Below are 24,458 nucleotides of genomic sequence, written 5' to 3' on the forward strand. Positions count from 1 at the left end.
GCCTTCACATCTAAATATAGATATTCAAACCAACATAGATTGTGGTGCAGTGGTAGAATTGTTTCACCCTTAATCAGATATTTTGGATTCGAGCTTTGGGTATGGAGAAAATTTTGTTGGGAGCGTCACCTCCGAATGAACCCTACGGGGCACGGTTCAAATTCAATCGAGGCTCCACGGATTTTGGACACCGAATGAAAAATAAAAAAATATAGATATTCAAAAATTCTAAAATGAGTTTTTTTTATATAAAAAAAATTGATATAAAAAAGAAACTACGTACTAAAGTATATATGGTGTGTTCCGTACGAAAAAATATTTTTCTCGAAAAATATTTATTTAGAAGATGTTTTCTTAAAAAATAAATAGATCTTTTAACTTCTTTTTTTTTTGTATTCATTCATCATGTATATATGATCTAATTCAATTATTATTGGAGATAGGGCCGTAAATAAGGGTAGAGGGTTGGGTGGTTGCTATGGGGTAAGGGGTAAAGATGTAAACTATCACTCGTGAAATTTATTTCTTAATTTATAGATAAAATATTATATTATCGTCTAATATATATTTAAAATAACATAATTTCAAGCCCTCAATAACAAACTTTAAATTAAAAGCGATAGTTAAAATTAGGTGATTAAAGAAATATTATATTTTTATTTGAGAAATAAGTAATTAATGTTGAAGGTAAAACATGAATTTTTTTTAATCTTTTCTTGATGTTAACTGACAAGCAAAATTGAAAATCTATTTTTAGAGTAGTACATAAATAAAAGTGAATGGAGAAAGCAAAAATGTTTTATTTTTAGGCGGGAAAAAACATAAATTATCCTTTGAAGTTGTACTGAAAAGTCAGTTACATACTTAAACTATCATGTCGACCTATTACACACCTAAACTACCTAAAAGTGAATTTATTACATTCTTAAAACTGACGTGGCAAAAAAATAAAAAAAATAGCGCGTCAGACTAAAATTAAAGTAAAAAAATTTTAAATGAAACAAAAGCGCTCCATCCTCACGTCCTTTTTTCTTCACACCCACCCACTCTCTTCTTCTTCACACCCCACCCATTATCCTCTTCTTCTTCATTTTTTATTTTTCAACACAATTCTTTATTTTTCATCACAACCTCAAAGTGTGAGACCACGAAATAACATTGAAAAATCTCCCTCCGACCACCATCGCCGTTGTCGGTTAATCTTCAAGTGTCTTTGGAACTTACCTGCCCCACCTTTGCTTTCCTCCATTTACTTCCCATTTGAATCTTAATTTTTTTCTTTCAAAATTCATTAAGAAGAAGAAAAATTCTAGCTAAAAACTTATTTGATTCTAGCTAAAAATCTACAAGTCAATTTTTTTTTTATTCCACTTTAAATATGGAATAGAAATTATTTTTCACTCAAATTGTTTAGAATCAAGCAAATTAAATTTATAGGCAAGAACATTTAATATATTTTAGCTAAAAAATAAAAAATATTTGAATATGACTGAAAAGACGAAGGTGGGTGAATTTTGAGTTTAGACATGCATGTATTTATTTCACCCACCTTAAATCTTGTGGATTATACAAGCCACTTGCTTCAACATGCATGTACTATTTTTTTTTTCTTGTTATCTAAATTTAGTTTGATGTTCATGAAGACAAATTTTCTATCGTCATTCACAAATCAAATTGACTGCTTAGCTTGTTCATGTTATTTCCTATGTTCACCCTTTTGCAATAAAAAATACGGAAAAGAATTGAATATATCTTGTACTATCCGAAATAATTTAAATATATCCATTATTATATTTTTAGCTTAAATATACCCTTTCCTTCGTACTTTGGGCCAAATATACCTTTTATCCGTTAGATATATAGGTCCCAACCTTAGAATAGACACCTGAAGGGTTGGGATTCATTTAAAGAACCCAGATCACTTTTGCCCAGCTAATACCCAAAATAACTCACTAAAATACTTTCTTGCTCAAATCCATTTATTAAGTCAAACAAAATCAAAATGAATTGTTTGTCAAAAAATAAATGCCAACTGATTAGCTTCATGCGATACATAAAAACTCATTTCTATAATTATTGTTTTTGCCAATCTACTTTCTTCATTCCATATTAAGTGAATTTGTAAGACAATACATACATATTAAGAAAAACATTCAAGGACATAATTTGAATCATACTTTCCACTATTGCATTTTCTAAAATCATAAATATAACTTTGCAAATAGTGTGATTTATTTTCTAGAAAATATAAAACTTCAATAAATGAAAGGGCAAATATGGAAAAAGTTTCAAACATCTATCTTGAACTTTGAACAATGAAAAATCCCTCAAAAAATCACTTAATATGGAATGAAGGGAGTATTAAGAAAACTGATTTGAAGAAAACAACTTTGACATTACTCCATTGTTCATATTAAGAGCTTTATTTGGTTCGAGTTATGGATTATTTTGTCTGTTGGCCGGGACAAAATGATTTGGTCCGTCTAATTAATCTCAATCCTCCACATATCTATTTTAAGGTTGGGACTAGATATTTAATTGATATATGGCGTATTTGACCAAAGTATAATGAGAAGGATATATTTGAACCAAAAGTATAACGGAAGGGTATATTTAGATTGAAAGTATAACGAAAGATATATTTAAACTATTTTTAATAATATAGGGGTATATTTAACTCTTTTTCGTAATAAATTAATAAATAAATTATAGGATGATAATAGAACTTTTTTGAAATATCATGAATTCATATTAAAACATCCTTTAATGAATATGACTTGTTATAGGAATATCACGCTTCCAAAATTTCAAGTGATAATATTCATGAAAAAAGTTTTGAGTGAATAGGTTAAAAAATGATTTCTAAACTACCATTATTTTTACGAGTTCCATATTTAAATTGTCCCCCACCTTACAAAGACGGGGTAAAGAATTACTATGAATTCATTATGCTAGACAAATTCATTTTAAAGAATTTTTTCATTTATCACGCACCTCTCAGCTAGTTGTTCCAACTATCTTGCCACATTTTCAACCAAGGCCTTTTTAATTTATAGGAAGTTAAGTATGATGGATGGAGTATTGGGAGAGAGGTAACAAGAACAGATAATAGTTTAGGTATGGAACTTGTAAATAATAATTATTTAGTGATATTCAAATATTCATTCTAGAAAAAAAATGATTATTGATTAGTATTATTTTATAACTTTACTCATAATAAAATCGTTGTCTTTTCTAAATCTTTTTATCTATAAAAACATTTTACTGAACTAGTGAATCGATTTTGTTACATTCATTATATTTATCACCTAATTATATATGAAAGAAAAAGAACACAAATTATAAACATTAGAAATACTACAAGATGAATAGAAAAACTTAGAATTTAGATCTTTATTTTCAAATCAACTTGAAGAAGGAATTGATCCGATAATAATCCAATACAAGTAATTAACACAACTAAGAATTCTCAAAATTTTCAATAAGAAATAACTTATAACAAACATATTCGACTGACGTGTCATTAAAAAATTCACATTTTTAGTAATAATAATTAATAAATTTGTTTAATATAGTACTTGAGCATCATGCTAGATATGTCATGGTGACTATGTACATATGTTGTTGTGGGAGGTATGGGCAAGCATGATATTGTCTCCTCTAGAGACACAATTTTACCTGTCTTAGACTGTTTTACTGATATCAAAATAATGTACGTTTATTTATTTTGAAATAATAACTTTTTTTATATTTGAAATAATTAATTAAATCAAAAGAAAAATCCAGATAGACATAAAGAAGAAACAATTACACCAAATAAGAAAATGTGGTCATTCACAATCACAAAGAAGCAGTAATGTTAAATATTTAAGGAATTAAAAGAGGCAAATTTCCCCTTTTATATAAATATATGAAATTTAACTTAAGTTAGTTTTATTGAAAAATATTACATCAAAGTCTAATATTCGAGTAGGTATTAAAATATATCTGAATTATTGAAAATTGTAGAAAAATATACAATAGAGTCAAATAAAAGAAATACATCGATGTAATTTCTCATTTATTTTTGTCTTTATTTTATGCAAATCATAAATTTTGAATTCCAAAATAGTCTTCTAAAAAAGAGAGATAAATAGGAGACTACCTTTTTTGAATACTACGTAACACATTCATAGATACGTTGGTCAAAGTGGAGAAGCTAAGCTCATTATTAATTATTTTTAAAAAAATGAATTTTTGAGCTCTTTTATTTCTTCTATGAATATGTATGGTGTCATGACCCAAATGGCCGTGAGTGACACTCACACTTAATTTTCTAGGTGGGAAAACCAACGATACAAACCTCAACTTACATTAACGGTTCAACTTATAAATCACGACAATATTGCGGAAACTCAATCTTATTAAAGTCAGAAATAACAAAAGCCATTAAAATCTATTACTTGACGTTCCCCAAAATCTGAAAGTCATCACATTAAGGACATCTAAATTCTAAAACTAAGTTTGGAAATGTCAAACACCAGAATAAATAAATAACAAAATGTGTCCGAAAACTAAGGACACCATGTCATAACCGAGAGAATCCATCACGAGCTAGAAGGATAGCTCACCCTGAAATATTCTGAATTGGAGACTGCCTAGAGCTGAGGTCGAGTCGAAGCCGATGGAAGACTCGCTGCACTCCACAAAATAAAACAAAGAAAGATACACGTAGGGGTCAGTACAGGGCAACATGTACTGAGTAGGTATCATCGGCCGACTCAAAATAGGAATTAATATGCAATAAATAATAGCGGGAAATCAACCATAGCACTTAACACGTGGCAACCAACAAGATCAAGTGACAACACAATGAATAATTTCATAACCAATCAACAATATCAAGATCACGCATGAGGACTCAAGCCTCCACATCACATTCTTTTGGATAATGAGTTATTGGAGATTGGGTAGTATTAAGTTGTTTTAATTTGTTTTCCTTTAATATTATCGTGCCGCAACGTGACACCCGATCCAAATATACCGTGTTGGAACGTGACACCCGATCCAAATATACCGTATCGGAATGTGACACCCGATTCAAATATATCGTGTCGGAACGTGACACCCGATCCAAATATACCGTGTCGGCTCGTGACACCCGATCCAAATATAATTACTTTATCATTCTTTATTATTACATTCCACTTCATTAATAATATTTCATCAAGCCTTCTATATTCAAGGCACCATTTTTGATAGGGCAAGTTCAAGATTATGGATTTCATGGCCTCGGAATTTCAGACCAATCACAACAACATATCAACCATCCAAACCACAACAATTAAATGCGTAGTAAACTTCACACATTACTCAATGAATATCAATCACTATTAAGAGTCTATCTATGATATAGAATAAAATCATAACCTACCTCAATCGAAGAACCGAAGTCAAGCAAGCTAATTCACCGATGATTTCTCTTTCTTCGATGCCTCATGTTTCCAATCTATCAAGTATACCACATTCGTAAGCAAACGAACCCGTAGACACCAGTATTATATATATGTTTAACGTAGACCCAACAACTCACCCCAACTCTATAATCAATTCTTAAATTTTGATACCAACTAATATCTCAAGTCTAGGATTAGGTCTTAATTTCTTCCAAATAACATAACTTTAATGGTATTCATATAATATAATACTCACAATATTTAATTACCTATCTCAATATATCAAAAATTAATTTATACTATGACAACAAAATAATACTTAATTAAAATTGAAGCCAACGGGTCACAAAATCAGTGGCGAAAACTTAAAACCGAACAACTATTGATTCTTAACTTTAAATATACCATCTATATATTTATCCCCTCTCACTTATAACCTAATCATACTAATAATATACTAATATATCTATGGTTCCTATCTTAACAATTAGCAATCAACTGATAATTTATTTTTTTTTGTTTTGTTTTTTACATGTAACATATGTTAACGTGTAACTTGACCATCACTAAGTAAAGAATAGCTACAGAACCTCAATTTGCAACCTTACCTGAATGTTGTCGCTCGCGTGGACGCCGCAGGTAAGTTTTCTCTCTGTTCTTTCGTTTCTTTTCTTTTACAAATTAGGGTAATTAATTATGAACCAATAAATAAATAATAGTTAAATCCCACAACTTATTTTAATAAATATGGGACAAGTGGTATAACATATTAACTAAATTATCAATTTAGTCCACTAATTAAATTAATTATCTAAACTTACCCCTCAACTAAATACCTTTAGTTATCGAATAGTCCAAAGTACCCATTAAAAATTTACAAGATGAGTGTTTTATGAAATAAAAAGCTCTAGTACTCAAAACGATCTAATGGGTCGTTACATATGGATTCAACAAATTATTAATTATTACATTCTTTAATAACTCAAGATTTTTTATGTTATGTTTATATTACTCCTTATTTAATAACTTTTAGATTTCTTCGGACGTTTATTGCGCTCTCAGCTAAATTAAAACAATCGAAGTGAAAGAAGCTCAAATGATTCAACGCCTCATTTTTGTGTGCTTTTTTTTCAAGATTTGATAGATAACTTTTATATTTCTTCGGACGTTTATTTAGATGCTTTGGGATATTCTAACTCAACAATGACATACTGTTAATATATAATTAACTAAATAAAAAAGTATTTTTATTTGATATCATAATTTGTTAAATGAAACAATTCACATTATTCACCATAATAGAACAGACAAAGGTTCAAAATTCGTGTTTTGCCGTAATTTATTAACAATGGAGTTAATGAAAAAATTAGACGAAGTAACATTTTCCTTTTAAACGCTTGAAATTTAAATTCTGAAAGTAGAATTGCTTGATACAAATTTAATTAGTCAAACTTGATAAATAAATGTATCAGACACGATAAAAAATATTTTAACTCTAATACGAGATTTTCTGATACGAATTTAAATTTAATGGAGTTACAGGAGAAGAGTTAGCAAACATTTGACAGGATTTTATTTTATGAAAAGAATGACAAAGTTTTACCTCTTGACATAAAATCTTGCTGGACACGTATTTTTGGTCTTTGTTTAACTCGCCAATTTCATTCAGAACTCCGATCAATTTCCGATCTGAAAAATGGATAGCCAACTGGTTGAGATGTGCCTGGAATCGGCGACGGAGAGCCTTGACGCCGTTGAAGCGTGGCGGAGACAGCGGCGGACACTGGAAATCATGCCTTCTCACCTCGCCGAAGCTCTTCTTCACCGCCTTCTTCGCCGCCGTCTCCTCTTCCCATCTTTACTCGAGTATATCCTAATTATGATTTAATCCTTTTATATTTTTTTCTGTATGCTTAAATTAAATTTTGCACTATCCTGAAATTTTAATGTGTTGTTCCGTAATTAGCATCGGATTTTCGATTTTTTTTCTCATTTGATTTTTGAGTATACTTGATTACTCTAATTTGCCACTGTCCTGAAATTACAAAGAAATGTGATTTTCATAATCTAGCAGTTATGGAACAGCTCAATTTGTGGTATTAATGTGAATGGAGGAAAAATAATGTCATGGTTTTAGAAATTCCTGATACTGCATAACAACTGTTTGCAAAAGTCAAAATCAATCTGTGCATAGTTTGATTTCACACATTTGGGTGAGATTGATAGTTTAAAAGGGAAAATGGTATTTTGATGATTTAGTGTGTAGATAGTTTAAAAAGAAAATGGCATTTAGTGTGTAGATAATTGATGAACAAAATGGCATGTGACAAAAATTAATGAAGAAAATGGGAGAGCAGAAATACTGAGAGTGTATAGATGCAAGTGAAATAGTTGAATTGCTCAATATTTTGGTCATGTCTTTTTGTTATTGGCCTTCCAACCAGAAGCCTATGTAGCATTATAGTTAGGGGTTCGATTGAACCCATAACTTTTGACGTGGAGTATAAATTTATGTGTAAAATTTTTATAAAATTGCAATAAATAGTAGATATGGACTCATAACTTGAAAAATATAATGGGTTCAATGCTAGTAATCTTAAAATTGAACCAATAGAGTTTAAATCCTGGATCCGCCTTTGCCTCCACCATTGAGGCTAAGTTTATAATTGCTTAATGTGGTGGCTGGCTGGGGTAAACCCACATCCTACCAGGTGCTCGAGCGCCCATTAACCCTGATGTAAATTATTTATTTCTATGTTAAAACTGCTCGAAAAAGATATATTAACCTAATAGCAACCAGTGAACCAAAAGCCTAATGGGTGCTTTGGTCGGAGTGGCTTGTTTGAAGACAGTATTTTTGGGGAAGGGTTCAATTCTTAGGCGATACCGTTGTTTTTATGAGTCAGATTCATCTTTAACTGACATTTCCTATTTTCCTCCTTTTTTCCAATAGAGAGTCTTCCGTGTTCTTTTCTTTTTTTACTTTCGTTGTTTACTTAACTTTTAGTTTTAATTTCCTTTTACGTTCATGTAATTTCTTGTGACATAGAAAAATAGAAAAAAATCAGTTTCCAATCACTTCTCTTGAAATTTTTTGGCAATTTGGCTAAGAAATCTTTCAAGCTAATTCTTTTTTTTTCTTTCTAAAAGTGAAGTCTTTTTTTTAAAATAATGGTAATATTAATCGTATTTTTGCTCATTAACTATTTAAATTATCACATTTTAACAGTATGCACTTATACTATGTGATTTGTAGTAACTTTATATTAAAACAAGTGAGCACCTACAAGCCGAAAATCCTGAATCAATCACTGGTGGCTGGGTAGTGGTTCACTGGTTCTTGAAATTATAAAGCACCATATTTGCATTGGCCTGAGCAAATTACGTATATATCCGCAGGATACTGGTTGTGCAAGGATTTAATATGTTCTTCACATCCTTGAAACTGGACTAGTACTTTTTTGGATCTTAATAGATCAATACTTTTGTTGCTATCTAGCTCCAACATCAAGAAGGCTTGAGATTCATTTTTGTTTCTCTTATACATTTTCTCTGGCTCAAGGAGGAGGGTGGGTGGTGTATGTTGTGGTTCAAATGTATTGCTTTCTTAGTGAAATGAGACTCCTAATGTGGAACTTCTGTGATGCAATGATGATAGTACTATCATCTAATATCTGAGAATCGCCTTAGCTATGTGATTGTAAAGCTGATGTTTTCCCATAATCTTACTAAATTCTACAACAGTGTAGTGTCAAAATCTATTGTCTGCTTAAGCTAAGGACTTCTTTCTTCCATGTGTTGAATTCTTACATTATCTACTCCAGAAGCTGATATATATTTTCTTGTGCAGAGTGTTTAAATTTTGTGTCGACGGGATCGACTTAAGGGGAGAGAGTTGTGTGGATGCAGAATGGATGGCATATTTAGGTGCTTTTGACCACTTGCGTTCTCTCAATTTATCAGATTGTAACAAAATTAACAATTCAGCCATTTGGGCTATTACGGGTAACCTTTTATTTGACCTCCAATATTCTTTTGATAAATGTGACTAATCTAGTTAAGTTTCTGTTATATTCTCCTCTAAATCTGTTATTTCTTTGTTTTCTAAACGTAGTTCACAATTAATTATGACACTTCAAATGTTTACTTATAGAGGTATGTTTTTGTTTTCATCAGGAATGACGAACTTAAAGGAGCTTGACCTCTCCAGGTGCTCGAAGATTACTGATGCTGGAGTTGGACATCTAACAACCATCCCAATTTTGGAAAAGCTGTGGATTCCAGAAACAGGTGTCACAGCTGATGGTGTGATGCTCCTGACTTCGTTAACCAACTTATCTTTGTTAGATTTGGGAGGCCTGCCTGTATCTGATTCTGCTGTGTCAAATCTTAAGGTAGATCATCTGATCTTCACATGTCTTTAATATCTCGTCTTTCTTCTCCCCCACTCTTTTCTTAAGGTGTATTAAAGCCGTATTTCTCTTTAACCTTGTGAGTGTTAGGTTGAGAGTTAGCAGTGTGCCATGCCTTATTTCTCTTTATTCTATGTTTTGTGTCCTCTCCAAAGAGAATACATATGCATACTTATTATAGATATCCAGCATTACTCGCCACATTTATTGCCCGTCCACGAACTAGCACTTTTTTTGCAAATCAGGGAAAAGAAAAGGAGGGGGAGCTTGAAATTTTCGTTTTTTTTTTATTTAATCAAGGGAAAGAAATGAAGGAAAAGCTTGAGATTTTTTCCTCTTTTTTGTTTGCAGAAAAGTAAAAGAAAAAAAAAATAGTAGCCGAGGAGTGAGATTGCTTACCATTTGGGAGCACTTCTTTTGATTTTGAAAGAAATCAGCTAACAGTTTTCTCTTTCCTTTAAAACCAAATAAGAGGATAGAACATAGCTTTCCTTCTTTGATTTACGTTTCCCTTGGTTACAGAAAAGCACATGGTGAGAAAAGATGCTTTAAGTTTAGTGTACCCATTGGGCGTAGCTGTTATTAATTGTTTTTTTTTAATCATTTGTCCATTTTATTTAGAATGTTTGAACTTTTCAAGATCAATGACACGTTTTATGGTTCTGGAAGGTTCTCAGGAAGCTACAGCATTTGGATCTTTGGGGGAGTGAAGTATCAAACAAAGGAGCATCTCATCTTAAATGGTTCCCAAGGTTGAGTTCTCTGAATTTGGCCTGGACCAAGGTTACTATGTTGCCGGGTCTGCCTTCTCTTGCGTGCCTAAACATGAGCAATTGCACGATCCGTTCTATATTTGAAGGAGAAGGACAGAAAGCTCTTCTTACAAAGCTTATTCTGTCTGGAGCAACCATAAGAGATGTCTCTGAAGCTTTCCTACACCTAGAAACATCTTCCCTCTCTCTTCTGGATCTTTCCAATTCATCTCTTAATTCGTACTGCTTTTTGCCATATATGAGTATGATATCAGATTTAGATCTCAGTGGTACATCTGCAGGAGATGAGTCAGTTGAACACATTGCATTTGTAGGTCAAAATTTACGTCATCTAAATCTCAGCCGGACAAAATTAAGCTCTGCTGGACTGGGAACCTTAGCTGGTTTTGTTCGCAATCTTGAAACTTTATTGTTATCTTACACGGCCATTGACGATTCTGCTATCCCCTTCATGTGCACCATGCCTTTACTAAAATATATCAATATGAGTGGTACAAATATCAGAGGTATGATATGTTCTTCTCCTCGATATTTCCTGTACTTGTTAATTTAGTTTCTTTTTGTGGTCATCAATTTCTCCGTCATTGGAAACTAGATAGGTGTAGTGGATGCTTAAATACTTGAAGACAACACCATGGTGTTGATGCGTATCCCCACACTCTAGGCTAGACTATTACAAGATGAACAGACTCTATTAATTTGAACGAGTAACTTTTGGAGAAGTAATCGGTGAATTGTAGGCATTTCAACTTTGGGGTGAAAATCTTTTAAAATAAGATCCGTTGAGCTTGAAATTTATTTTCGGAGATGTAATAGTAGACGGATGCATCTTATGCCTTATCCAACCAAAGATTAAGTAGAGTGGAACTTGAAGTAGCAGTTCAGCTGCCTATTGAGGGAGATCCTTTTCCTTAGGGTTAGAATAACATTCGTTTCTTCTCTCTTAACTCACATTGTTGTGTAATCTACCACAATGCCAGGTATTCCCAATGACGTGGACTCTGATCCTAATTGTGTTTCGTCACTGTCTGGATTGTCTAGTCTTGATCATTTGGAGAGATTGGATTTGGAGGAGACTCGAATAAAGGATTCAGCTTTGGCTCCTTTGCCGAGCTTTCCTAAATTGAGCTATTTATTTTTACGGAGTGGTTCCCTTGCTGACACCACTTTGCATCAGTTGTCGTCTATTAGAAGCTTGGTAACCCTGGGTATTCGTGATGGTGTGCTCACTAATGCCGGGCTCGATGTTTTCAACCCTCCACAAACAATGAGGATTCTTGATCTCAGGGGTTGTTGGTTGATGACAGAGGATGCTCTGTTGTCATTTCAGCAAAGGCATCCTCATATTGAAGTAAGGCATGATCTTCTTAGTATTGCATTGGTTAAAAGGTTATCTGTTAGCCCACCTTTGTCCCAAGCGACACCACGGGCCAAACTATACAAAAACAAGAAGGGAGGGCCATCAACATCTCCCCTTAGCTTTAACAGAGACAGCTTTCTTGGTGAGGCATTGTCAAACCTATCTTGGTATAAAAATTACGCTATTTTCTGTCCTGACATTCCTTCTTTTCATAATTTAAAACTAGATCAAAGATTGAAGTACACCAGCGAAGAACTACTCGCAATGAAGTTCGATTCTGCCTCTATCTCCAGAGACAATGTTGATTAGATACCTCATGAGCTGGTAAATGATGGATAGTATTTCTTGGATTCATCTCATGTGTGTATTCTATTACCTATCGATAGTTGTTCTTGAGTTTCTTTTCCAATGTCAAAATTGTAATACTTCTTTTTTGAATGATGCAGAGTGTAACCCAAAATGATAAATGATACAAGCCCACACCATGTTAGGGCTGTCGTTATGGAAAACTTCGGAGCACTTTTTGACGCGTGTTGCAGCACTTCTGATCCTGCAAAGCTCAACGCACTTCTGATCTTGCAAAGCTCAGTTGATACCTAGATTTATGCAAGTTTTTATGTGACTCAAATTACCAACCGTTTTGAAATACAAGGACAAGTTTTCCTATGATTGTCCTAAAGCTCTCCAGCGCTGGTATTGCATGGGAACCTTCCAGACTTGATGTTTTTGTATAATGCCCATATTTTTGTAACGTTATGTTTTTTAAGTTCTGTTTCTGGTTATTTTTATTATAGCAATCCAGAAATGTCCGCCTTTTTTGAGATTATGCATTCCTGAATTTGCAGAGTAAAAGAAATGTCATGTTTCAAGGATATTATGATGCGGAGTGGAGTGAAGTCTTCTATCGTGTTACAATTTCTATGGTGATCCCCGTTATATCGTATATGTTTGAATCGATTAGGTTCGTGATCTATTCTTCTGTGCAATGCCTACAGACGAAATGCTTCTTTTCAGATCAGTTCTTCATAGCCATTGTTTTTGATCCACCTTCAGTGAAAAACTCTAATAATTATATATACTTGCTCAACACAACCTATGACGGATTCAAAAGTTCACAGACCATTTAGAACAGCCTTATCATCACTAGTACTTAGTGCAACAACAACAAATTCATAGTAATTTCATAAGTGGAGTTTAATTAGGGTAGAATATATGCAAATCTTACCAACCTTTGTTGGGTAGAAAGGTTGTTTCCACTAGCTCAAAAGAAAAGCTCTCGAAGCAAGGTATCTCTTGGACTATGTAGTTTGTTGATGTAGTAATATGAGGTGTTGAAGTTTTCGAGAAAAAAAAAAGTTTTTTTTTTCCTTTTTAAGCCATTGTCACTTTAGAGATATATAAATAATACTGAACATCAAATAAACAAATTCACTTGTACTACAGTCGAACACAAATTGATAAAAACATCATCTTTCATATAATATACAGTGCAAAAACAAACAAAAAACAAAAACAAAAAGATAAATTAAGGTTGAAAGATTGAATGTTTAAAAGAAGGGGACAGGTAACTTCAGCTGTTAGGTTCATTTGGTACCTTTGTACATGTTATCAATCACGTCCTGCACAATGGTAAGTTAAAATCAGCCAAGAACATGTAAACAAACACGAATTATTATGTAGGCTCGACCACTTGGGCCGACCTTAGGCTAGCACTCCTCCCGAGTGCAATGGAGGTCACGAACCTAGGCCATGGACCTTGATTGCCCATTGACCACATCCAAATAGGTATATTCTAGCAAAATTAAGAGTATGGCGAAAAAGAAATGGAAGCTATTTGACAAAATGATTGCTCACCAACATTCACCAGCAGGTTAAAAGAGAAATTACCTTGTAGTATTTGAGCAACTGGGGTCTTTTCTTCTTGAATGTCGGAGTTAGAAGGTCTCGTTCCATGTCAAATGGCTGAGGATCAAGGTGTATTGCTTTTATGAACTCAAAGCCCTTCAGCTGCAAAAAAGTTGATCGCGTTTATATCTCAAAAGGATATGCAGCTTCTTTTTTCATGCGCATTCTCAAACACTATAAAACGTACACTATATTGCACTATGGATAAAGCAGCAACAACAACGAGGAGAACTAACCTTCTTTTCTTTTCCAGTTTTTGCGAGCTCTCCAACTATGTACTCTTTCACTTTTGAATTTTCACATAGGGAATCAAAATCCCCAGATACGCTATTATGTTCGGCCCATTGTTCAATTACTCGTTGGTTTGGGTTAATAACAGCAACAAGGAAAGACTCAAAACTGTTTCCGTATATCCATATCTGGAGTCGAGGTAAAAAAAAGAACTTAGTCATCTTTCATTTCTAACACGAATAAGACTATATGTAACTAGTTATCAGAGTTTCTAATACCGGAAACATCAGTAATTTGCAAATTAAGGCTAGATGCAGTCTACTTTGTAAAAGCATATATTTTCGGTCAAGCTAGACCATTCACGAAAGATAAAGTAGATGAAAATTGCTCCACCTTGTTCACGTAGAAAGCAGAAATTGCACAAATGAACTCGTAGAAGATACCAAGGAAAATATAGGGCCAGGATATCAAAAGTAGATACATACCGAGTCAATAACAGGATTATTGCCATAGATATTCTCCAAATTTTCAACAGCAACATATTCACCTTGTGATAGCTTGAAAATGTTCTTCTTGCGGTCAATTATTTTCAAGCTACCATTAGGTTGCCACTCGCCAACATCGCCTGAACAAAGATTTGTTAGAAACATGGTACATTTAAATTCTACTCCCTCCATTTCAATTTGTTTGGCTGGTTTTAGCTTGGCACAAAGTTTAAGAAAATAAAGAAAACTTTTGAATCTTGTGATCCAAAACTAAAGATATGTAGAATGTACCAAAATACCCTAGTCTTAAACGTGCCACGTGGAAAGTTAGAATTCAGGGGTTGCCAAAAAGTAAAGAGGCATTCTTTTTTAATCTGACTAAAAAGGAAAGTAAGAAAAACAAATTGAAACAGAAGGAGTATCTGGTAAGTAGAGATTTCTCAGTTCAACTTCAACTAGAAAAAACAAACCTGTGTGGAACCACCCATCAATCATGACTTCTTTTGTTAGGTCCTCGCGCTTGAAATAACCTGAAAAAAGAGTGTCCCCCCTCACACAAACTTCTCCACGTGGCGTGCTTGACAGAGCATCATATGACATTTCAGGGACGGACTCCAGGCACACATCCACATTCGGCACGGGAGGACCAACCGTACCAAGCATATCATAGTGGTTTGGTAGTGACACAAATGTACCAGCACATGTTTCAGTCAAACCTATATAAGAGTCGAAAAGAAAGATTCATTGTAGAGTAAATATAGAGTAACTAGAAGACAAGGTCTTACAATTATTTCATTGTTGAAGATCATTAGTGAAGATTTACGAGATGTTCCCATCAATCAATTTTATAAAGAGATTCTTTTACATTCTACCATCTTTATTTGAGATAGAAGCTAATAACCAACAATTTCTTCGTTCATATTTCGGCTAAACTCATAATATCTTGAAAGACAACATTTGGAGGGAACATGAATGAAGTGTTAGTATAATATGATAATTATAGGTAAATGGATATTTACTATCTTACTGAGGAGAACATGACCCTAGTTAGGAAGGAATGGAGGTCGAGGATTAGGTAGAAGGTTAGTGAGACTTGAGTAGCCAAGTGTTGTCGCACTTCAAAGGGAGAGGCAGGGGGCTAGCCTCCTCTCCTTTTCTCCAATTCGTAATATTATTTAGGAATCACATAGTTTTTCATTGTTCTACCATCTGTTGCTCTATTTACTTTGTATTGTTTTGTTTTTTTTGTCTTATTTTCTTATAATCTTGCTTTGAATTCTTCTTTTCTTTTGAGATGAGGGTTTATCGGAAAGAGCCTCTCTACCCCATAAATGTAGGGGTAAGTTCTACGTACATCCGAAGCTCCCCAGACTCCACTTGTGGGATTGCACTAACTATGTTGTTATTGGATATTTACAATCTTGAGTTCCTAGGGTCGGAGAAAAAGAACTATAAGCAGATCAAGACCACTGAATTTTTCAGATGAAGCCAAAAAATGGGATACCATATCCTTGAAGAACGTGACAACATCCCACAACTCGCAAAAAAGCTTCCACATGAGATGCAAGGGGCGCTGCTCCAGACAATATAAGGCGTACTTTGCCTCCTAACCCTTCTTTTACCTAAGCAACAGAACAACATGAGTTACAGACAAACAGGTAAGATGGAAAGAGCTGTAAAAATGGATTTGCTAGCTACTCCAAGGGCATTTGCAATACCTTACTGAAAACGACTTTGTCAGAAAGCGGAGAAGCTTCAAAGTGGCTTTGTCCCTTCTTCAAATTGTGGTGTTTGCTGTAGAATTCCAAACATTTAGGTAACAGACTCCACTAAAAACAGTTCCAACTAAGATTTAATTTTATGCTAAACAAAAATCACAACCGAAGTTCTCCAATACACGGTAACCCAAAGCATGGGAAAAAATTCAGTTAAAATTCAAGACTAAAAGCAAGTTTTCCAACAGAGTATTAATTCCTCCATCCCATGTTAACAAGCTTGGGTTGGCTTTCTGAGGAAGTGAAATATTTGAGTTATTATACTGAGTTTGGTATTTAAACTCTCAAAAAATAGAGGAAGTCTAGTAGATGATCCTCACCAGATTTGAAATAATAGAAACTAGTTTTAGTTTATATTAATATAATTTTTAATATAAATATAAAATAGTCATTACTCATTTGTTCTAGCTGATTATGTAGAAAAAATAGTACATTAATATTAAAAAAAATTCAGTTTAGAGAAAGATGCCATGTTTTACCGAGGGACCAAAACAAAGAGTACGTTGATAACAAATGGAGTGGCAATTAGAAGCATAAATCCCTTGGTAAGAATTGAGAAATGCCTATTTGCTGGGTTAAAAAGTCAGCATATGACCACACAGTCGAGAAGCTTAGTTAGAAAGTCAAAAGATAGCTTTTTAATTTATTTATTTTCTGAGAAGAAAGAGTTAATAGTTAGCTTATGGATCCTTGAATTCCAAAATAAGTTGCCATATACTACTTCATTTGACATGGAACATCACTTACTAAGCATAGGCAAGATTGAACAAGGTGCTTTTGAGCAGACCACCAGAAGTAATTTTATGTTGCAAACCTGAAAATGTTTAAACAAACTAGTTGAAAACATATCCAGCATTTCAACAAGACTTAGAGAGTACTTAGTCAAAGGTACACCAAGAAGATAAGAATCAGTTTATCAAAACCAAAAAGCGCAAAAAGTCTCTAAGTGCCTTTCGGGCTTTAAGCACAAACTGCAAATCAAGTGTGGGCTTTAATGAAAAAAGGCGCAAATGGAGAAAAACTATAAATATGTATGTTTAGTCCAAGATTAATAATCATAAGCATGAATAACAAATATACAGATAAAGAAATTGAAAAAAATTAATGATACTGTGAAATATCAATTGTTTAGTGTCACATCTTCAGGATTGCAGTCATTGGCAAGGAAAAGTATGTCTTAGAGCCTTGATGACGACACTGAAGAGCCCATAAAGTGAAGCAAAGCGCTTAACAGTTAACATGTTTTGTACCTCGCTTCAGGGCTTAGCTCACCTTTGACAACACTGATAAGAATGTGAATAGTTGATGTCCATTCAAAAGGAGCAAAACTTTTTTGACCATATTAAGGCATTGTCATCAATCATAGTTAAAAATCAATCAGCAAAAAGCCATAATTAACTAAGTCTAATCTAAATTTAAAGTGCATTGATTGTCCAGTAAAACACAGATTAGGTAGTCTAACTAAGCGGTCAGGAGAGAAGATTTGACAGATGCACAAGTATCAGGACCACTAAGATATTACCTGAATATATTCTGTCTAGTACCCGAGGTACAGCACAGAAGATAGTTGGTTTCAGCTCTCCAATATCTTCGGTTAGTAACTTGACATCCTGCGGAAATGATTAGGAATGCATAAGTATAAGCTCTACCATGATTTAGCTGAAGATCTGAACAACTTACCCCTCGCCAAAATCCTATTGAGGCTCCATGCTTAATGAAACACTCTTCAATCACTCGATCAAAGATATGTGCCAGGGGAAGATACGAAAGATACACATCGTCCACTGTCAACTACAACATAATAAGATTATAGATGATCAAGCCTATACCGTAGCTACGCTTTACGTCAACGGGCATGAAAATAAAGGGCAAATAATTCATTACCGACTCATTCACACTCTCAAGCAGACACTTTACTCCAGCTATAAGAGTAACAATGCTAGTATTTGAAATCAAGACACCTTTGGGGTCTCCGGTCGTTCCACTAGTATACATTATTGTACAAATGTCTTCCTTCTTTTTCACTGGAAGATCAAACTGTTTCTCACTTCCCTGCACATTGAGTTTGAGCTTTAGTTCAAAGGGCATATAAACAGTTCCGCATTTGTCTTCTCAGCAGATCATTCCATGTAAATGTCATTACTACAAACTTATTCAAAAGGGTGGATAAATATCTATTTCTCATAATATCTCTGGCTGCATTCTACAACCCTAAAACAAATATTACAATGGAAAGAAGTTCTTTTTCCTTTTGATAAGGTGGAAAGAAGAATTTGAAGGTGGAATCGAAATTTAAGAAACCAACCACAACAACAACATACCCAGTGTAATCTCATAAGTAGGGTTTGGGGAGGGTAAGATGTACGCATACCTTACCCCTACCTTTGTGGGGTAGATGGGTTGTTTCCAATAGACCCTTGGCTCAAAAAGAGAAGTTATTTGGAGAAGATTAGCAATAAACAACTATTACAAAAAAAATGAAAATATTAAAATCTGAATCAAACTCAAGTCAACACGTAACTCTAGATAAATTAGATTTAAGAAATCAAAATTCTCTATTCCCATTTGTTGTCTAATATTCAAAGCCACAAACAACCTTGGCATCCAAATTATAACACCCCTTATGATAACATCTAATAAAACACTAGACAAATCAGATAAGATATATAGAAGAAACGACAAGTCTTACCAATTGTAGAAACTCATCCCAGGAGTATAGAACCACCCCAAATTCTTCAACCTCATCCTTCTGTTGAGGAGTGACCTTCCCGAAACTTACAATAGCTGGTGATAACGAGCAGAAAACAAGTTTGTTAATGCCACCATTTCATGTATCACACTTTGAAATAGGGACTGAATTTACAATTGACTTACTCTTCAAGTACTTCGACGCAATTGGAAAAGTTTTCAGAAGCTGAAAAGGGATAAACACACTTTTTAGTAAGAAAGCACATCCCTATATGTTAAAAGGCACAGCCTCCAAAATATTACTCCCCCAGTTTCAATTTGTTTGTCTTACTTCCCTTTCTAGTCCGTTTCAAAAAGAATGTCTCTTTCCTTTTTTTGGCAACTCTTTAATTCTAACTTTCCACATGGCATATTCAAGACTACAAGACATATCCGGCTTGAGGATCAACATGCATGTGAAGTCGGAGATCACAGAATACCATATCAGCCGTCTATCAGAAGTTTAAATTCGAATATGCATACCTCAGGAAGTTTTTTCTCTTCGACAAAAGCAATTGTAACCTCAGCATGGGAAATGATAAATTCCACTGCACCAGCACCTAAAGCACACAAAGAAGATAAACTATATAGTGTGAGGTTCCTTCTCCTTTAACAGATAAACATAAAATAGAAGGCCACATGACACGATTAATGGGTGATAAGTCATCTGGCTATCAGATTGCCGGAAAATGATATCTTGTTTAAATGTAACACCAAGAATGATAAATTATAAAAGAAAAAGAAAACAAAAGAAAATGAGGAGAATGCATACCTAAGGTGTCATATAGAGGAACACAGTAAAGTCCATGAGCATTGCATGCCTGCATAGGTAAGTCCTTATCAGAGGTAACAACAATTAAGGAGAAGAATCGAATTTCTAAAATATCCTGGAACAAAGAGTGATATGGTACACAGCAGAAAACAGGATCAACAAAAGGATGAAACAAATATAGATACAAAGTGGATTAGGAAACAAGTACAGTGAGAAGGTCAACTACTTTCATATCTCGTAGTTCAATGACATGCTGTCCTTATTATCTATATCCTAATTTGGAGGTGAAAATAAAGGCACATTCTACTATATGAGTCCTAACCGACCTCCTAACCCGACACAGTGCTTTCAAGAAGGTTCAACAATACACAACCTTTTTCTTTTTAATCGCAGTTCTTCTTATCTGTCATACTCAACTATGCGTTCTATACGAAACAAATGTATATAGTTGACTAAACTCGAAGAAATGTAAGGCTAATGATTCAACAAAGAGATTAGCACAACAAGAGGGGAAAAAAGATAGACAATCTAAGTGCCGAAGATACCAAGATAAACTATGATCAATATATCTAATATTAAAAGTTGTGTACATGGCCAAGTACCTCTTCATCAGCTAGGAAACAATTATATGAATAAAGTAATCAAAAAATTAGTAACTGAAGTCCTTAATTCTGTTTGAAGGCCATCAACAGACAAAAGGAGGAAAATGAAAAATAGAAGGACCAGGAAAAACTAACCTCCATGCTTATTATCCACTCAGCACAATTAGCACCATAGATACCACATTTGTCTCCCTAACATCAGAAGTCAAATTGACAGAAAGTGAGGCAATTGATGGAAGTACAATTAATCAAGGGGAAAGCAATATGAGTAACTTCAAAAAATAAGTGAAATATAGTTTGTTGATAGAAATAACAAAATATTAGAAAATATCGGAGCATGAGTTTGAAATCCAGTCATAAGCTGAAGCGCCTAAAAGTGAACCTAGTTTTACATTGCTCCTAATAGAAATAGGAAACAAATGAATAGCTGGACAAGCACAAAGAAGGCAACATCGTCTGCAGTATTTGATGACACAGCTCAAACACTGGAAAGTAGTTATAAGCACTTATAGTTGGCATTGTTCTTGCTGTCAACCAACCTTTTAGCAAAGTATATCACATAGAATATATATACTGAACTCACCTTATCCACACCACAGCTACGGATGGAATTTCCTACTTTAATCACAATGTCATACACTTCTTTGTAAGACATCCACACATACTTTCCAGGCTGAAAATAAAAACAAATACATGAATCAGCTAAAGCCAATTTAGAGGAAAAAGAACTTTTCTGGAGGTAGGAGTTACAACTTATGCAAAAACTACTCATGGTAACAACGTACTTTTCCATCTACAATCTCACGGTGTCCAAGCATCCGATTGTTAGGATATTTCTCCACTGACAAACTGTGACATAGAGAAGAAAATGTCTATAAGATGTGCTATTAGATTATAATGGAATAATAATTTGTTCACACTGGCAAGTATCTACAAGCATCAAAGTTTAGGCTTGTACAGCCCAAGGGCAAGCTTGTATATGAAGTATATCCTGAATACAGGAGCACAGTAAAGCTTGAAGGCCTTTACCGAATGGAGAAAGACCTATACTCAATCCCAAACTAGTTGGGATAAACTATATGAAACTTTTCTATCCATTATGCTTCATACAGGCCCATTTTAGACTGATATTCCCAATGAATTATGCTCAATTTATTAATAGATATTATCACTCTTAATAAAGCAGAACACTATGCTATGATTTATTATTGTTTTTGTAACCGAGAAATCCCCACATTAAATGGACCTTCGGCCTAACTCAACCCCCAAAAGTTAGCTCATGAATGGAAGATTTCCTAACAGCATACAAAGAGACCTCACCTCCCCAAGTGAGACGATGTGGAACTCAACACTCCCGCACACCCAGGACTGGACATCTAGAGTGTGGACAATATAATATGGTGCCCAACATCGGTATATAATGATTGGGACGGCATGACTCTGATATCTTGGTAAAGAAATGGACTTTGAGCCTAACTCAACCTCAAAAACTAGTTCAAGAGGGAGATTGTCCAAGATCATATAAGGATACAAATTTTCCTCCCACCCACCTATGTGGAACTCTAAAACCCCGCACGTCCTGACATCTAGAGTGTGAACAATATAAGATGGGGACCTAACATCGGGTGAAGCAAGAATTGGCTGGGTCTAAAGTGTGACCATCTCATCTAAAAGCATTAACTGTTAGAGAGAGCACACCTAAATTTACTTAATTATATCATCAACTTAGTTGTTAGAGAGAGCACACTTTAATTTACTTAACTATATTCTCAACACCCCAAGGGTCAACTGGCGCACAATTAGAAACTCGGTGATAAATGACCCATGTCTCACCCTTCTCCACTAGAATATCAAGAATTTTTGTGAAGAAAGATTTGAATTAGTAATTAAAATCACTTTAAAGGATTTTAGGAAATTTGAAGAAAGATCCTCAGATCAATTAAGTGCATATCTCAATTGACTCTTCCAACTCAAGAAAACACAGATGTAGTTTCAATGTTCATGTTCAAGGCTCAAGGTAGTACAATGTCTTGAAGGTAAAGGCACTCGTGACATGCATGTAAACGTGAACAGTGAAATCCTGTCATTTATGTGCATAATAATTGCCAAAAAGTGTGGCCTTTGACCAGAATCAAGTAGTAAGAGTGAAGATTTTGCAGAAAAAGAAACACCCAAAAGTCAAAATCATTTAATGGAACTTTAATCTACTCATCAAACACACAAAGCTAAAACACTAGAACTTTTATAGCCAAATTAAACAATTGGATTCAAAAAAAATTACATCAATCAATTTTTCTTACAAAAAGAAAAAAAAGGCGGGGGGGGGGGGGGGGGGGGGGGGGGGAGTGCAAGACAAAATCAGAGTAAACCCTTTATAGCCAAATCAAACAATCAGATTCAGCAAAATAATAATTATTTATCAAAATCAAGTTTATCAAATTAACTGGAAAAAAAAAGAACTACAGAACAAGATCAAATATTTTGCACAAATAGTGAAATAAAAATCAAATCTTGGAACTCTATGCTACTCATCAGATACATAAAGCTAAAAAGACTCCACCTTTATCAAATTCCAACCCAAACAAACACTCAGATTCAACAAACAACACTAAAATCAACTGCATAAACATTAACAAAAAAACAAACAAGAACCCAACATAATAGCAAAGCAAATTAACATAAAAATCAAATCTTTTTTAGTCTAACCGGAAAATATCCCAGCAACTATCAAGTCCAGGAATAGGTGGAGGAAATCCATCTTTAGCAAAAAGACTTCTATAAACAGGACCCATTGAAGGTCTTCCATCTTTAGCAGGTCTTGCTGGTTCAACTTCAATGATGAACTTTTCTGGTCCCATTCTTGATCCCTCTTCTTCTTTTTCCTTCTAACACACAAATATTGTCAATATGTGTGTATATATGTTTGTATATATATTTGTAACAAAATACACAGAGATTATGTGAAGGGGAAATTGGACTATATGGGTGTTTGGGGGTGTGGGGGTTGGGGTGGTTAATAGTTGCGTCGTGATAGGTAAGCTGAATTGTATATATTCTCTGTGACTAAGAAGGGAGTTTCTTGAATTTTGGCCTTTTTTTGACCAAGTAGGAAAGGAAAAGGACAATTTTTTTTATTTTTTAACAGAGATTATTGACCAATGGCAAAATTTGGTCCACTTGTATTTTTATTTTTATTTTATTTTTATTGCTAAAACAGGCAGCTGTGTTTTTGCTGCACTGTTCCAGGAACCCTAAATTTTCTTGCTTTTATTGTTTTTATTGTTTTTATTATTTTTATTATTTTTCAGAATTTTTATTTATTTTTTCCAACAGATTCCTTTGCTTCATTTTTTTTATAACGGTGGTGTTTTGACTAACTTACTCGTAATTCAACTATTAATTGAACATTTGTTGTCTCGTATTAAGATACATATTAAGTAACTTTGCTTATCACAAATTAAGCAAATGAAATATATGTTAGTTCTCAATATTACTAAAAATGGTTCTCTAAAAATGAAAATATATTTTCTTAATTATACTCCATCAGTCTCATATTAATTATTAACATTACTAAAAATAATCATTTCAAAATAATAATATATTTTGTAGGCTGGTAAAAAAGAGCTTACAATCTTGCTGCTTTTAATTTAAGGATTGATTGTAAAAAAAGAAGCCAAGAGGCCGCTAGAGAAAGGGTTCCATGCTACCCTAAAGTTAATTATTTTTAGAATCGGATTCACTCAGACATATGTCGAAAACAGCCTGTGGTAAGAGTTGGGTAGAGCCTCCCTACAACCTGGCAAAGTCATTATCAATTAGTTATCAACATTCCTAAAAATAATCGTTTCAAAATGCCAATGTATTTTCTTTAATTATAGTCCATCAGTCTCATATTAGTTATCAACATTACTAAAAAATAAAAATAGTCGTCTCAAAATGACAATGTATTTTTAATTTTTTTTTTCTATTTTTCTTTTAAAA

At 33.8% G+C, this 24,458-nt stretch overlaps 2 protein-coding genes and 1 non-coding gene across 5 annotated transcripts; 1 reads left to right on the plus strand and 2 right to left on the minus strand.

Annotated features, from left to right (window-relative positions):
* The first annotated feature begins 6,986 nt into the window (after window positions 1-6,986).
* Window positions 6,987-13,117, plus strand: LOC129890159 (uncharacterized). 3 transcript variants are annotated; one of them, XR_008766987.1, is made up of 7 exons: window positions 6,987-7,301; window positions 9,286-9,440; window positions 9,612-9,829; window positions 10,517-11,126; window positions 11,601-12,122; window positions 12,207-12,340; window positions 12,427-13,117. XR_008766987.1 is itself a non-coding variant. In XM_055965709.1 (7 exons), exons 1-6 carry the CDS (start codon window positions 7,132-7,134, stop codon window positions 12,287-12,289), a joined length of 1,680 nt encoding a protein of 559 aa, XP_055821684.1. In that variant the 5' UTR covers window positions 6,988-7,131; the 3' UTR covers window positions 12,290-12,304; window positions 12,427-13,110. The 3 variants fall into 3 exon arrangements, 2 of the variants coding, with proteins under 2 accessions (XP_055821684.1, XP_055821683.1); XM_055965709.1 differs by having other exon boundaries at window positions 6,988-7,301; window positions 9,286-9,362; window positions 12,207-12,304; window positions 12,427-13,110; XM_055965708.1 differs by having other exon boundaries at window positions 6,989-7,301; window positions 12,207-12,304; window positions 12,427-13,109.
* Window positions 13,118-13,394: 277 nt separating this feature from the next.
* On the minus strand, window positions 13,395-23,545 carry LOC129890160 (long chain acyl-CoA synthetase 4-like). Its single transcript, XM_055965710.1, has 19 exons — window positions 23,184-23,545; window positions 21,263-21,326; window positions 21,061-21,150; window positions 20,613-20,669; window positions 19,876-19,924; window positions 19,587-19,663; window positions 19,251-19,290; window positions 19,066-19,160; window positions 18,261-18,428; window positions 18,057-18,167; window positions 17,899-17,986; window positions 17,124-17,190; window positions 16,320-16,395; window positions 16,106-16,223; window positions 15,072-15,317; window positions 14,602-14,741; window positions 14,122-14,304; window positions 13,868-13,987; window positions 13,395-13,599 (listed from the first exon to the last, which is right to left on the minus strand). The coding sequence occupies exons 1-19, from the start codon at window positions 23,333-23,335 to the stop codon at window positions 13,564-13,566; spliced, it is 1,977 nt and encodes a 658-aa protein (XP_055821685.1). The 5' UTR covers window positions 23,336-23,545; the 3' UTR covers window positions 13,395-13,563.
* On the minus strand, window positions 13,614-13,769 carry LOC129890861 (U1 spliceosomal RNA). The gene has a single exon (XR_008767057.1). It is a non-coding gene; the product is annotated as a U1 spliceosomal RNA (small nuclear RNA).
* Window positions 23,546-24,458: the final 913 nt, after the last annotated feature.

This window comes from Solanum dulcamara, chromosome 5 (assembly GCF_947179165.1).
Source record: "Solanum dulcamara chromosome 5, daSolDulc1.2, whole genome shotgun sequence".
Taxonomy (NCBI): domain Eukaryota; kingdom Viridiplantae; phylum Streptophyta; class Magnoliopsida; order Solanales; family Solanaceae; genus Solanum; species Solanum dulcamara.

Coding starts and splice junctions, on each gene's coding strand:
- LOC129890160 (XM_055965710.1), bottom strand. CDS start 23,335: ATGGGACCAGAAAAGTTCATCATTGAAGTTGAACCAGCAAGACCTGCT. Junction 19,664..19,875: donor TCCTCTATATGACACCTTAG/GTATGCATTCTC, acceptor TGTGTGCTTTAG/GTGCTGGTGCAGTGGAATTT. Junction 19,161..19,250: donor TGCGTCGAAGTACTTGAAGA/GTAAGTCAATTG, acceptor CGTTATCACCAG/CTATTGTAAGTTTCGGGAAG.
- LOC129890159 (XM_055965708.1), top strand. CDS start 7,132: ATGGATAGCCAACTGGTTGAGATGTGCCTGGAATCGGCGACGGAGAGC. Junction 11,127..11,600: donor GAGTGGTACAAATATCAGAG/GTATGATATGTT, acceptor CCACAATGCCAG/GTATTCCCAATGACGTGGAC. Junction 12,123..12,206: donor TAACAGAGACAGCTTTCTTG/GTGAGGCATTGT, acceptor ATTTAAAACTAG/ATCAAAGATTGAAGTACACC.